This window comes from Oculina patagonica, chromosome 1 (assembly GCF_052425735.1).
Source record: "Oculina patagonica isolate OP01 chromosome 1, crgOcupat, whole genome shotgun sequence".
NCBI lineage: Eukaryota > Metazoa > Cnidaria > Anthozoa > Scleractinia > Oculinidae > Oculina > Oculina patagonica.
The window spans coordinates 48,606,729-48,622,924 of record NC_135758.1 but is presented as its reverse complement, the minus strand read 5'-3'; the positions used below and the strand labels follow the sequence as shown (position 1 = coordinate 48,622,924).

General features: G+C 39.6%; 1 protein-coding gene and 1 pseudogene across 2 annotated transcripts; one reads left to right on the top strand and one right to left on the bottom strand.

The window, feature by feature from the left end:
- Nucleotides 1-1,317: 1,317 nt before the first annotated feature.
- LOC144635764 (uncharacterized) lies at nucleotides 1,318-9,023 on the top strand. Its single transcript, XM_078494850.1, has 5 exons — nucleotides 1,318-1,612; nucleotides 3,062-3,419; nucleotides 3,931-4,341; nucleotides 5,673-6,019; nucleotides 6,411-9,023. The coding sequence occupies exons 1-5, from the start codon at nucleotides 1,577-1,579 to the stop codon at nucleotides 7,155-7,157; spliced, it is 1,899 nt and encodes a 632-aa protein (XP_078350976.1). The 5' UTR covers nucleotides 1,318-1,576; the 3' UTR covers nucleotides 7,158-9,023.
- On the bottom strand, nucleotides 8,736-15,615 carry LOC144635755 (uncharacterized; annotated as a pseudogene). Its single transcript, XR_013567414.1, has 3 exons — nucleotides 15,563-15,615; nucleotides 15,022-15,331; nucleotides 8,736-12,932 (listed from the first exon to the last, which is right to left on the bottom strand). The product of XR_013567414.1 is annotated as an uncharacterized LOC144635755 (transcript).
- Between the last annotated feature and the right edge of the window lie 581 nt (nucleotides 15,616-16,196).

Sequence of the window (16,196 nt, the reverse complement as noted above, 5' to 3'; positions counted from 1 at the left end):
ATCATCTAGTACATGATTCAATGTAGCCGCTGTAATTTACAATACAGAGGAGACTAGAGATTACGATTTAATGAACACCGCCGTGCCATAAATCTGATCAAATCTAAACCCAATACAGTCGCAGAACATTTCCTTTCTTTTGCTAACCACATCACATTAATCCCCATCAATCCGTAAGGCCAAGGAAGCGTTTTTGATTTTAAACTGAAGGCAGAACAATTGATCCCGTCGTAACCTCCGCGAAAAAAACATTAATGAGTAGCGTATTTCCGTTATAACGCAAAATACCGCAATCACTAAATACTATGTCCAATGACAGAAACGATGAGTAAACTTTCGAGACTTTAGAACACAATCATCCTTAATATGGTGTAAATTTCTCATTGATTGATTCTTTTATATATTCGATTCTGGCTAACACAAACTATTTTTTTTGTCTCTACTTTACATGAAGTGTAGTTTCGCGTATACTAGTTCCCACTTATCGTATCATCATCATCATCATCATCATCATCATTCGTCGTCTTCAGCCGTTCGTCTCGGGAGACGATGGTGTAGCGCTATGTCGATGCGGAGCATCGTCTCCAGTGGCTAAAGAGTCCCACTCTGGAGTGATAGTCTCTGTTGCAAATAACGCAGACGAAGGCGGATGGTGCTGCAATTGAGGTGCCCTGGTCTTTCTTCTGGTTCTCTTCAAGGCCTGCTGGTCACTTCTGGTATTCTCAGCCCTCCCGACTCCTGAAGATACTGCATGTCGCCAGGCCACTCTGATGTCAGCTACTTCTTCCCACGTGTTTGTATCAATCTCTGCTTTCTTCATGTCTCGCTTGCAAACATCCTTGAAGCGGAGCTTTGGCCGGCCAACAGGGCGGGATCCCTCGCGTAGCTCTCCACAGAGCATGTCTTTTGGGATGCGGCCATCGTCCATGCGACGCACATGCCCGAGCCAGCGGAGACGCCTTTGCATGAGCAGCATGAACACGCCCGGAATGCCAGCTCGCTCGAGAACCTCAGCATTGGTTACTCTGTCCTACCACTTGAACAATTCATCATTATTGTTCATCATTGTTCATCATCATTATTATTGTTATTATTAATTTATTATGGTGTCTTTGGCGCTCCAGTTTGGCTGTATCCCTCTTCGCTTTCTCTTTTTGTTTTGGACGATGACTGTATATTTTTTAAACGGGGTAGCTAATATTTGGAAGTCACATCGATCCGGATAGTATAGACATCCAGGGTGATTCGCTCTTGGTAAGTTTTGCCCACTTGTCTTTGCCCTCCTCTCGCACCCATCCCTATCAATTCCAGTCCCTCTCCAAGATGTAAGGCGTTGACTTTCACTTTCCGGTGTGTGGAACGCGGAACATTTTTTGTACGTCGTTCGATTTTCCGATGAAAGCAGGCGTTACTCTACTGAATATTCATTAGCTTGAGCTTAGTTAACAGGGGTTAAGAATGTTTCTTTGCCTCTTCTATCGTAATGTTAGCTTGGCCGGCCCTTCTTGATCGTTTGATCACTTGAATCCTTGGCGGCCATATTGGCTACGTTCCTTTAGACCTTGGAAAGAACGCAATGTCGGATCAGGAGGACATCGAAGATATATTTGAGGTAGGAAGGCAGTTTTATAAGTGTGTTTTAATGTTGATTACCAGAATGTTCCTTTCAGAGTTAAAATGAACATTACACCAATTTATATCGTATAAACGTAAACTAAAGCTTACATGTCTTTGAGTGCAACCAACTAGTTTCTACTCAAGTATAAAATTAAGCATGTCTTGCTGATAGCACTCGTTTACTAGATTAGCTGAATATATTAGGATCCAAGGAGCATGAATGTTCAGGGTAAACGTCGTGGCCACAGGAAATCAGAATGGAACGCCAATTGATTTGAATGTGATGAGGTTGAGTGAATATATAGCGGCTTGTAAGCACCAATGAGAAGAATAGGTCATAGTGGACTGTTGAGTTTCCATAGCACGCTATGTTGAAAATTGTTAACTAATCACAACATTTAAGGGTGTGTTTACAGCAGCTGAATAGCAAAGATACTCAGGGTGACATCACCTATTGTTATTGATTTGGCTGTTACTGCTGGTTGACAAATATGAATACATCAAAGCCTCTTTAATTTGGAGACCAAAGGGCTAAGGAAAAGTGGCTGTGTTGTGGAGGTGACTGTATCACGGAGAGAAATTAGTGACAGGCTTAGTTAAAATCGCACAACCTTGGAATTGCCATTAGAAATATTTCAAATTGGCTCCGCAAGTTATGGCTTAGGGTTGCATAAGGAAGCATAATTTCTAGCTTAGCAAAGGAAAACTAAGCCTGTCACTTATTTGTCACATTCTGTTGATAAACAGTCGAATAAGGGGCAATTATTTTCTGTTTCTTCGAAACAAAGGTGGTATAATCTTGTATTATATGGCAAAAATGAAAACTGGAACTTGGCAACTTTTTGAACAAATTTGAATTGAAAGTTGCAAGATAGGACTAGCAAACTGTCAATCAATATTGGAATGTCGCACTACAACACTGCAGACTTCCCATCAAAAGAACATCTGGTTTGACTGTAAGATCGTCCCTGATGAGGAGTATACTGCACTTTATACCATGCCATAGAAAATACAGCCAATCAGAAATTATACAGGAAAGCTGTTGTATATGCAACAGTATTCAACCCAACCTTCCCATCGTGTGCTGCAATCTTATTCTCGACAAAATTATTCCGCTCGAGCTTGTTGGATATGTGATCATTATAGCCAACAAGGCGCTGTGCGCTTTGCTTTGTTGGGTATCTACTATCTTATATCCAACGTGCGCTTGTGGAATAATTGTTAAGTATACCACTCAAAAACGTTGCATAACTAGTATTTACTTGCCAACTTTTTCATTACTTATTTCTATTTTAAGTATTTATATTTGTGAGGCCAAATTTGTTTTTAAAAAGGATTTTTTTTTTTTTTGGGGGGGGGGGGGGTTATAACTGGAATGTACGGCATTGTTTTGAAAATAATTGAAAATGTTTTGTAACTTCTTATATGAACATTTTCTTCGTAGGGATGGTTAGAGAAACCTACAGAAGAGGATGCTAAAAACAAGGGCTGGTTAAAAAAGTCTTTTACCAAAAAATGGAAGAAGGGATACTATGTACTGCGAAAATATTGTGCAGGTGATCAGCCTTTCCTCCAGTGGTTTGACAGAGAGGATGGCTGGCGACGGCAAATGCCGCGTGGGACACTAGAATTGTTTCCAAGATACAAGGTCTTTAAAAGAATGGAACACAAAACTAAGCAACATATTTTTGAGATTAGCACTGATGCTGAGACATTGCTGTTAGCTGCAGAGAGTGAGACTATCATGGATCTGTGGGTGATTCAATTTCAAATGCAAACCATTTTAAACCCACGAGTAGCAGGTGGGTGTGGCTATGATGTCAGTTTGAAATGCGCATACAACAGAGTGAGCACAAATCTATTGAATCAGAGTCTCTCATATGTTTTGTTGATTGAGAAGTAGACTTAAATGAATAGATACAAAAAATGTTCAATGCCACACTATTCTGGAACTCATTGCAGTAACAATTTGGCACATAACAAATATCCTGTGATATACGTAGGTTACCAAGATTAATCTAAAGTCTTGCAAAGTGCTGCATAACCACAGTTTTTCTAACTGTAAAATGCATTTTGTTGGCAATTTGTTGTTTTTGTCCTATTCAATATTTCAGAATGTTGTATAATTTTAGCTGTCTTGGCCTACGGCCTCGTCAGCTAAGTATAAGGGGACATTTCACACGATTTTGCAGAATAATTGTTAATTATGAGATAATTCATAGATTATTATCAAAAGCTTTTGGGATTAAGCAGGAAAACATGAAGTGGGTATCTTGTGAGCATTCTCTGATTACTACAAGTTGTTTTTTGTAGGTGAAGTGTTTAGAGTCAAAGGCAGTGGTAGTCGGCAAATGCAGCGAATTGGAGCTAGGGATCAACAATGTCTTTTACATATCTCAAGGTGGGGTCTGACATTAGCTTTGGAGCGTACGCGAGCTGTGCTGGCTCAGTGGCCCTTGACAACAATTCGTAGCTATGAAGCTATGGATTCCAATGAGTTTATATTTGAGGGTGGAAGAGCTTCACCTATGGGTGAAGGGAAGTACAACTTCTTCACACACAATGGTGATGATAACAAGATTTTTGATGTGATAGACAACTTTGCTTCTGCTCGGCTCAGAAGACGTCAGGACAGCCGTTCCCCAGCAGCGTCAAGTGAATTAACGGAAGACGACATTGAAAGAGCATATGATCAACTGAGGTTTAGCCTCCAACCTATATCAGGTATCAGCTACGAAAACATGACTCATATCATTAAATTGTGTTGTTCCATAAAAATATAAAAATAAATTGTAATATTAAGAGAGGAAGCCACATCAGCTGTAACTGGTTTTCATGCGGTCCTCTATCCAGGTCAATTTGGAATTTGGAAATGTTAGTTTTTCAGAAGTGAGGACAACAAGCGTACCCATAGAAAAACCTTGGAGAAAAAGACATCAAGATAACATTGAAATAGTTTAAATTCAACCTCTCTTACTGTTAGAAGGTCTTTTAGTTTGTTATCCCCCATCCCACCCTTGTGAAAATTCCAGTTAAGTTTCCTCTTTGGCTTTTAGAACCGTCTTCCTCCTTGGGAAATTCAAGTGATCTTCCCTGGTTAGTGTGAACATTAAGTCCTTTAGATTGCATTTTTTAGCAGAAAATAGTTCAAGGGTTTATGCGCTTGGTGAGCTCTACTGTAAGCATAACCTGACTAGTAACACGATTTATGATTTAAAGAGCATCAGGAATTTGAATGACAGCTACTACTTAACATGTAGATAGTACCAGTACATGCATACATTGATGGCAAGCTTGAGGCTTATCAGTTGATAGTTGGTGATGAGGGCCGAAGCCCCATATCAAAAGCCAATAGGAACTGAGAGAAAGCCATCTACAGTAGTCTATGGTTTATTCATAGTTACTGTTTGTGTTTTCAGCAACTTCACTTGTGTGTGCTCCCAAGGCAGCCTATCGAAATTAGACCTATCGCAGCCTATCGAAATTGTGCAGCCAATCAGATTGCGAGTTTGCCTAATTATCAGTCATTGGTTATGCTAGCCTGTTCAAGGCTCTCGGTAGTTGAAGGAGGAAGTGAAAAACCCGGGCGAGCAAGGAAAAAACATCCTGCTCATTATTTTTCTCGCACGCACACATTTTTCGCTCTCCCCCAACTACTGAATTAAGCCTGGAACAGGATATGGTTATGCTAATTACGCCCCCTTTCAGTGTCACATGGGTAATAGCTACCGGTATCTTTTGATATCCATCTTTTGACATTCTAAACAAACAAGACAGATTAAAATCCACCAATCAGAGTTCATTAGAATGACCTTCTGAACCTGTGGGCTCATTTACATGAAGCAACACTGCTATACATAATTTGTATTTGATTGGCTCATTTCAAGCAGCATGTCAAAAGACAATGTTGAGAAAGATAGCCGCTATGCATGTAACACTAAGAGCGTCTGTAATAATAGTTTTTTTGGTTGATTGATGGCTGTTTACTAATCAGGAGTAATTAATGCTTACTGTATGAAACTTAGTTGACTGAAATAAACTCTGTTGTTATTTAGTTCCTTCAATGAACCGTGATGGTCATGTGAGAAACATCAACCAGTCTGCTCCACAATCAATTGACACAGGAGCAATGCAGGAAACATACAACCACATAGGCCGGTCAGACAGCATTGGCAGTGCACACAGCCTAGGAAGCTTTTCAATTACCTCAGAATCAACCCTTAGCTACAATCGCCTGGAAAGACTTCCAAGTTGGGGCTCCCAGACATCCAGCTCTACTCAGGTCAGAGAGCAGTACAACAGACTTAACCCAGTTCCATCAGCAAGTAGCATACGTGAAGGAAGCTATGATCGACTGGCTCGCTCACCAAGTACTACAAGTCGTAACTTAGCTCAGTCACTGGTAAGGAGCTTAAGTTCATGTAAGAAATTTGTTAATTTTGCCAGGGACAAAGATCTCAAGTCTCCAAAGACTTACCCTTCAGTCTCATCAGATAAAAATATTTATTTTCCATTCTTATTACCATATAATATATGTTTCATTTTTGTTTGTATTATATGCCATGAAGCTGTTCACGCTGTACATGTTGTGATGGCATAAATAATAAAACAGTACACATAAAGGCGGGATTTTGAGAATGCTCAACAGATACACCACTGCAAATTCCCATTTATAATATTTTATTTCTATTACGTTTCTTTGAATATCACCTCCGTGAAGACTAAGATCTTTTATCCACTATTCTGCTTGCTAGACAGGCCTGAGTCCATGATACATCTTGTGGTGTTTACAGGATGCAAAATTTGAAGTGGAAGGAAGATGTCCCCCCAAACAGCCTGCTGCCAGCCAACAGATGCCAGGGGAGCAAATGACGCCCCCGACACCTACAGATGATTTTGGAATAGGAGGATCTTTTGATGAATTGACAAGTAGCAATGAATACTCCCAAGAATCAAGTAATTTACAATCAAGGCCAGACAGACCCAGCCAACCAGAATTAACTCAGCAAAGCACTTCACATGAAGAGGAAAAAGGGCGAAAGTACTCAAGAGGAGAAAAGGCAATATCAATAGTTGGTTCTCCAAATTTTATGTACTTGAATGCAGCTTATTCATCCAGTGTTGAGGTTCTGCCAGCTCTGTATGCTGAAGTGGATCTGAGCAAAAAGAAAAAGAACAGAAAGGAGGCTGCTGAGCGAGCTTCAGACTCTGTACTTACCAGACGGAGAAGCAAGAGCTCTGACAGCATTTTGGGTACATCACCAACATTCACCCACTTTGCAGCATTTGCAGCAGATGCTGAATCCAAAAGCTTTGAAGATTCATTAATTTCCATGATCCCTCCACAAAAGCCACGCACTGAAAGGGTTTCTTTGGCTCTTAAAAGTTCAGTATCAGAGCCATCAGATGTTGAAAATCGAGCCGAGTGTGTTACCAATCTACCAGCACTGCCTGCAAAGAAGGGCTCTTACAGTGGCCAGGTGGAAGCTTTAGAAAGAACTTTATCTGAAGTGTCACAAATTTCACAAAACAAAAAGTGATTAGAGTGTTGATGATTGTACTTATAATAAATATTTTTGTTCTCACTTGGAAACTTTAAGGGCAAATTTTGGTAACTGATTATTTTAGTCTACATATTTAAAACAGAACACTATGAAATAGTACATATTTTAAGGTGGTAGGACAATACTGAATAGGACCAGTAACTGGCCATCAAGGTTTTAAATAGAAGGTGCATGGGCTAGAGGGAAGGTGGTCCTTTTCCCATCATATGACAGTGTTCTCCTTAAGATTTTGGGAAGGCCAGGGGGTATTCTGACTGATTTTCAAACGTTAAACCCTGAGTTTGGAACTTGTTCCCCCATCCTGTCTCTTTTCCAGAGTAAAAATGAACTTATTTCAGGCTTTAAGCCAAACCACCACCAAGCTTTTTGTTTCTGTTCTGAACAACTTGAGTCGACTGAGTTCATCATTCTTTCCATGAACACGGGAATGTCGCTTGGTATCCTGCGTACGACACCTTGAAGTCTGTGTGACCATTTGATAAAGATAGCTGCCGTCCAACAAAACAAATGCATCACAAGTTTAAACATATTAATGAGAGGGTAAATCACAAAATCGTATTAATAGTGGAAAACTCGGTAAAAAGCCAGTCTCGTTGACTTTATTAAGTGATTTTTTTTTGCTTATAAATAGAAATTCCCAGTTCCAGATTTCAAATCAATGTTACGTTGTATTTAATCTTCAATTTTAAGCCAGGCAGCAACCATTTTCCTGTGAATCAAGCAAGGCGGCTCACCTGGCTTTAAATACCTAGGGAGAACACCGTATGGTTAATTTAATTTAAGGGCTGGTTTACATGAGCGACGCAAACACAAATGCAAGGACATCAGGTGTGAACTAGCACAATGCAAGTGTAAGGAATGGAGAATTGTCCATTTTGTTGCATTTAGCTTGCATTTGCTTCCCATGTGAACACTGCTAATGCAAATGCAAGCACAAACCTCACATACATAGTCAAGTTGCTTTTATATCAATTGAAAATAAACATATTTATAGGCTCTTTACTGGCTTTACTTCTGGTGTCAAATTAATTATCCTTTTGGCAGGGCTGCAAATATTTTTTTTCACTTGAAAGGACATACCGGTATGTCCTACTAAGACACCATCTTGGTCAGACAACACAAAATTCTGGTCGGACATCACCAAGAAAAAAAAGTTTATTCATTGTTGCTGTAAAATGATTTCTGATCAAAAATTGTCCCGACATTATGTCCGACCACACTTGGGATTTTGTCTGACATGAGCAAATTTTGGTCAGCCAATGTCCGATAACTAACTGTTATTTGCAGCCCTGTTTAGGTCACCATAGATGCTTAGAATTAGGCAAACACGACATAAAAATATTTTTTTTTTTATTCAAATATAATAAATTTTGCAGAAATAAAATTTCTATTTATTTTTCATTCTAACTATTTCAAAATATTAATTTATGATACAGTCACATCACTGCTGTTCTGTCAGAATAATAAGCTGCTGGTTCATTTACTAGGTAAAAATTGCTATAATTAATTATCAATAATCTCTTTAGAAACTAGTGGATGGACATTATTTAAAAAAAAAAAAAACTATTTTGGGAGTTATGGGAAACAAGAAGCATTTGTTTGGTAAATAAAACCTTATGAAGCTACCTAAATTATTTTCTTGACTATCAAATTTTATCAGAAGAAATATAAAAATGCACAAATTGGTTTGCCATCACATGACTGTCAGCCCCTGTTTGTTGCCAACCATTTGTGCACTGGACAGCAAGCTTTGGACACGGCATAAATTCCCCATAAATTGCTCTATGACTGGAATCTCATGGATATCATGTGCTTAAATAAAATGTCGATCCTTTGAACTTATTTGTTTCTTTTGCCACATTTCAACAGATCACAACACAGGGGGTTAAGGATTTTGAGGATTACTGAATCAAAATCAAGCTCTATCCAGAGGCCCTGCAAGGGTAGATTCCGACAAGTGACATGGCCCAGAAAGTAGTGACAGCACATAAAATAAAATCGCGACAAATGGCAACCCTTCTGGAAAAACTTAAATTCCGACAAGGACAAGCAATTTTCCTTCAATGCAACAACTGACAGCGACGGGAAGTGTGATAAAACAGCAACAGCAACACGGCACATTTTTAAATTTAGATTAGCGACACGGGATCCCCCCTGTTTAACCCTGGCAGGGCCTCTATCCAGGATAATCAATGCTTCTAACAAAAACATTGTCAGCAGAGAATAAGTCTAATATAAGTGGTAAATATTAATCAACCTAGCTACTGTAATCTTACTATATTATGTTACTATGCTGAGTGTTTTCATTTTGCTATGTAACCATAATGCTTTTGCTATTCTAATAAAATATTCTATTAATATGCGATATTTGCTATGCAGAGAACTTTAACTATTACTGTTACAAAAATATATTACATGTACATGTACTCTATGTATCTCTTTGCTGACAGATAAAAATGTAATCTGGACACAATTATTTTTGAGTTTTGCACAACTCTAATATCATTTCTTTTCAGTTAGATAATGACCTTGAAACTACATAAAATATGATTGAATCATTTTAACTAATTTTACTGCTTTGATTTATTTTCTGTTGTCAAAAAATTCCTCCTGACAGATTTACTTCTATAAATTCTAAACACAAATAAAACAGGGATATGATGTAACAATATCACAAAAGCTTCAAAGTTAAGAACTTGAGCATGGATATTACAAACACTGTAACTAATCTAATGAATCCCTTTGCTGTGCATTGTTTCTACTGTAAGAAAATATGTCAAATGTTGGATAATATTGCCCATTCCTGAAACTGGACTTCAAACCCTTCTAAGACTCCTCCTATCATTGTGAGTCCATCAAATACTAATGTCACTGGTTAAGAGATGTCATCAAGAACCCAAAAGAGTATGTCAAAATTAGGTAGCAATGAAATTAGCGCCATACTTGACAATGCCACTGAGGACTAAGTTTTCCTGTGCCTTGAATCGTAATCAGGTCTAATGCTCAATTCCCTGTATGAGATGCACCTGAAGGGAATCATGGTATATTAAACAAAACAAGTGCTAGACTTGGCAATGCAGAATACATTCAACCACCATGATTCCCTCAAATTATATCCAATTGAGGGAAAAAAAAATACCAATCACAGTGTTTTATCACATTTCCAAATACCTTGAACATTGTCAAAAATACTTTGCTGTGCATCATATTTCCAACTTTCTTCTCTGTGTTTGAAAACTCTGTGTTATGATATAAAATTATTACAAAAAGTACTGTCACCACAGGTATCCCATGAGAGCCAGGATGACTTGCATGGGATTTCCATGGTAGCAGTGTGTGACACGTCTGTATCCTCAAGCTATTTCAAATTCTGCAAACACGTTTTCACTTGGTCACTGCGAGGAAGCCAAATTTATTGACAATAACATTAAATTATTTTTTAGCATTTTTCTTAGCTTTGGTGATCTGCAGAGACTTGGGTCTGAGCTGTGCTGACGGGTCTAATTCATCATATATATCCTCTCCTGCCTTGCCTTCCGATGGTGATGATTGTGATCTGGCAGGTCTTGTGGGTGGAGTCCCAGGAGCAAAGACGTCATCTGTCAAGGCCTGATTGGGGCCTTGCTCATCAACCTCTGCATATGTGGGTCGCTCTTCACTTTCATCTCTGGACAACTTTTTAGGTTTTCTGTGTAGTTTAGTCAGATCCAAACCTCCGGCCTCAAGGGAAGCTTTCAAATTTGACACAAGCCCACTCTTCCCTGGCTTTTTAAATTCCTTCCCCCCAGGATGCCCTGCAATTGATAGCACGTCAGGTGCACTGGTTTTTCTACCCTTGAAGGGACCTGACCTGTGCACTGGGATTGGTGGCTGCTTAAGTGCACCTTTTGGTGGTGACAAAGCTGCGTAATCAATGCTTGCATAAGAATCCAGGTCATCTAATGACGATGCCTCTGGATGAGTCTTGGACAGTGATGGTGAAGCATCTAAAGGACAACGTACTGATTGTATGGTGGATGTAGAGTTTCTCTTTAACTCTGGAGAAACTCTTTTTCCTGGGCTACTGCGAGGAGAGCTAGTGCCCCCATGGCTTAAAAAGGATCTTTGGGGTGGAACAGGTACAGATAAAGAAGACCCAGGTTGTGTTGTATCAAGTGTATTGTACATGTCATCATCATTTCTCGGCAGATTGGAAGCCATTACATTGTCCATCCCCTCATTATGAGGGTCAGGCCCAACTCTTGCAGTATCCAGGGTGTTGTACATGTCATCACCTTCTGTGGTTGACGAGGACTTTTTTTGCCGTGCAGGAACTGGTGGTGTACTTACTCTTGTGGTATCCAGTGTATTGTACATATCATCACTGTCAAGTGATGTTTGTTTGTTCATATGTGACTTCCTTGGTTGTACTGGTGGGTGTGTTACTGTATCAAGGGTATTATACATATCACTACTTTCATCAACTGAGAGTGACTGGGATTTCTGAAGTTTTCTCAACTGTTCAGATGTTTTTCTAGTGGGAGCTGGTGGCCTTGATTTTGACATGTTCAGTGTGTTATACATTTCGCCACCTTCATCTACTGACTGGGATTTCTGAAACATTTCCGGTGTCTTTCTAACTGGAGGCGGGGGAGGTTTTGTTGCTTTCTTGCGTGTATCATCACCATCAGGTACTGATGATGTCTGCTTATTAACTGGCTCAAATAACTTCCTAGCTGTTGGTTTTGGTGGCCTGACAGATCCTTGAGAGTCGGTGCTTGCTGTATGATGGGAAGCTTTATGAGGTGACCTTGCAGGGGACCCAAGATCCAGTGTATTATAAGTTTCCTCGGGAGCTGATATAGGTAGTGGTGCTGTATTACTTTGTGAAGTGGACAGGGTATTGTAAACATCTTCACTTGCCTGAGAACTAGCAGGTAAAGTTACGGGGTGCAGTGTCTCACCAATCACATTATAAACATCCTCTGTTCCTTGCTGTTGATGTTGCGAGGCTGTTCCTAACTTTGGGCCACGATCCAAGACATTATATTCTCCATCCTGAGGTGAGGTCAGGTGTCGATCAAGGACATTGTATCCAGCTTCACTAACACCTTGTTGACCCTGTTGTAACTGAGGTTCATTAGCACCATGTACTGGCTGACTTAACGTGTTGTATTGATCGCCCTCTTCAGATTCCACAGACAATCTACTTCCTGGCACAACTTGACCTGTAAGAGGTGTGGCTGTTTTTGTCGTGTCCCGAGGCGGTAGGTGTCCATAGGGAGCAGAATAGGTGTTTTTCATTGAATTTGTCATTCTTGGTGAAAGCTGATCATCAGTAGCTGGAGAGGATACTGGTGTAGATGCTAAATGATCATAACCATTTGGTGGGATGTCTTTAGTGGCAGCATGCAGTAGCAATGGGTACAGATTGTGTTTTTCTTAGGCTTTCATGTGAAGATAAGCTTGGCTTATGACTTGCTCTAGACTTGACCACATTATCCAGGAGCTTGTAAATCTCGTCATGTTGAGGGGTCAGGAATGTAAACTTGCCTTGTCCTGTGGGAGCTCTCCGACCAGCTTCAACTGTGAACTTGCCCCGTGTACTCATGTATCGCCGTAGACAAGTGAAGGGCCATGCCACAAGCAGCCTTCCATCCTTTGCACAGAGAAGCCGCAGTTCACTGTTTGCTACATGAAGGTGACATGTATCTGTTGCTCCCAGCCTTGCCATTTGATCAGTTATTTCAGGTTCCACACAGAATGAGTTGACTGTTTAATGAAGAAAAACAATAATTGTAGTTAGGACATGTTCTCTGACTCTTTGGACCAACAGATTTAAACCAGTACTTTTTTGGCTATTTTATTTTACAGAGATTTCAACCCTCCCATTATGGCAATCGTTTCCAGCCCCTGTTTTTGCTTACAGTGTGAAAGAAATCTAAAAGACTTTACTCTATCTTGCATATGTAAATTTCTGTTGAAAACCATTGAATGATAGCTCAAACTCCCAGAAATATAAATATTAAAAAATGGAAAAGATGGAGCCAGCAGGTTATTTTTCGCCAATAATTTGGCAACTATTTCCTCTGCTTCCTTTTTCTCGCTGTAATATTCTCCCATTTTTGTAACTTTTCTCTGGCAAAGTAAGATAATGTTTTCCCTGCTTCACCTGTTCACTAGTCTTTTTAGAACAATCCTTTCTCGTTTTTCTGTGGGATCTTGGGCTACTTTTACCTTGAGGGCATCCTAGCATGAGCCCATGTTTTTTTGGGCATGGTAATGTACTGGATTTGCCTCAACAATTTTCGAGGTCATTCTGTTTGCTTGTTCTTACGTATATATACTCTACCAGGTTTATCCAAGACAATTTTCCATTGCCTACGATCTTAAAATGCAGGAAGTGGCATCTTAAAGGGCTCTGCACACGTGGAGACAGAGCAGGGCGGTCGCAGTGCAGCAGTGAAGTTCATGTGCGTTCACACTGCAGGGACATGAAGCAGGGATGTTAGTGGGGACATGTGCAGCGCCCACAACATCCACCAGGTGTGCAGTGACAGTCCCAGGGCAGGCGTCCCCTTGTGGTTGCTTTGTGGCTCTGCCGCTCCCGTTGGTGTTCCTCTCCTCCATTTCTGTGTTTGCTGGATACTGGTGCACATGCAGGGCTTGTCTGTTCTCCTTTTGTTGGTTGCTCATTCTGGGGACATTTCCATGACTTGTGTGCTGTTCCACTGGGACATGACTGTGACATGTCCCTCTCTTCTCCCCTTAGTGGAGACTTAGAGGCCTACATCTTTTTATTTTATTTTCAAGGTGGCGGTATGCTCCCGCATCCCCCAGCCCAAGAGACTCAAGCCTTCGGCACTTGGGGTCGCACCTATTCCACACCCAAAACCTCCCTTTCTTAAATTTCAAAGGGCTTGAATCTCTATTATTAACTAAGTCAAAAGGAAAATGATAAATCTAGCTATAACCCAATGTGCTTACTAAATTTCGTGAGTATTTCATGTTACGTCATAAAATTCTGAAATCCAAATTCACTAGGCCTACTAGATTTTCGTTGATCATTAGACGTAAGATAAACTTGAAGTATACCATTTTGCAAATTTCCAGATCGATATGTCATTCTTTCTTAAACAGAGCATTTTGAATATTTGAGTTCTCCGTCGTAACTGTGACATCAAGCTGAGTGCCTGACAAAGCTGTTTTGTTTGAAAAAGGCCTTTCCTTTCCATTTTCAGCAGATTGAACATTTTTAGATATAATAAGTGGTGTTTATGTGAAACTGTACTAGCTCATGAGCCAAAGATTGCCGCTGTTGTAAACAGAATTGAGTTCCAGATGGTTTCTCTGACATCATGACGGCCATATTTGTGTCCCTCGGAAGGACACAGTTATGAGCATTTCCATACTAAGCTTTATAAATTTGCGTGGAAAAATTAAGCAAATAACTCGCAAACGTGTACACCGCACAGACCTGTAGAATAACTACTCGGGTGAAATTGTTTATCTATTTATCAGTCTATAATATTTGAAATTCGCATAACTTCTGTAGTTTAATGGTTTCGAAATTTATTTTCGTGAAATTGCCTGAGAGTGAAGGTAACCCAATGTGCTTATATAAGGAGAGGAGTGATTATTGAAGCTGTAAAGTGTGGGTGTGTGTGTGTGTGGGGGGGGAGGTGTTATTATCCATTTTACAGAAAAGCCCCTCCTCCTCCCCTCAAGAAGAACTGAATAAAACTATCACAGTGGTATATATATATAAAAAGTTAAACACAACAATTACTTTATAGAGGAGGAGAGCAGAGGTCATGAAGTAAGCAATCTCAGTGTAATATAATATTTAACTAATACTCACCAATGCTCTCCCTTTCCAAAATAAGAATCCATTGATTGAGTTCATCTTCTGAATGAGCTGCCAAACGATATGCATGTTCGACTGTTTTGATTTCAAACGCAAATGGGCGCTTTGGTTCATGAACTTTCAGGATTTCATAACCGGGGTAAAGAGCTAAAACTCCCTTGGGTTCTGTCTTTCTCCAGTTCTTAGTTCCAACAGCATAGAACTCCAAACTTCTGATGTTACTAGCCAATATGTGCTTGAATACAAAATGACGCCGCTTCCAATCCTTCTTTCCATGTTCATATGTGCATTTGTCAAGTGTTCCCTAACAGAAAAAACATGCCCACAATCATCAAAATACATTGCGACACTTGACGATTCTCATCTGCATAGATTATACAGAGCTCTGCTATAAAACTACATCGAGGTTTTCACAACATACTGATCATAGTATGTTTCAAATTTTCTCCAAAACGTCGAAAAAGATATTTAAAGACCTACACATTATAAATTCATTGAAAACATTTATGTAAATAGCGTGTAATGAGTCACAAACCTCAAACAAAACGCGCACCTCCATGATCCGGCATCATTACTTCCTCCCTCAAGCGCAGGGAGACTGGAACCAATAAATAGATACAATATTACACTACTTGCACAGGGGACCCAGACGCAAAAGAAAGCAAGCAAGAATGACAGATTCAAGCACAGAGTAGACTGCCCTATGTGTTCGTGCGATTCGTGGTTAATGTATTGTTGACATGAGACGAACAAAAAATATTAAAATCTATGAGGGTTACTAATGAAGCTCTGGAAACATTTTATTTAACTTTAATGAGATATTTAGAGCAAAAAGTAATTTAGATATGTAATTTCCAGACCTTTATTACCAGTAGCTTCAGTCTAGTAACACACACAGATTTTTTTTTCTTTTTGTTCGTCTCATGTCAACAATAATTAATCAACCAAGAACACATAGAATGATCTGCCTGTGATTCAAACAATGATAAATAAATGTATAAATGAATAAATTGATTAGCTATAGCTGACTTTATAGACGCGTGTTAACTGATGTTTAATTTCACAATACTATGACTATGCTAACTCGTATTTATGCTAAAATAGTATCAGGAATTATGCTGATTAATGCTCCATTATCATTGTTTTTTTTCTAGGACGCGAAAAGTCGA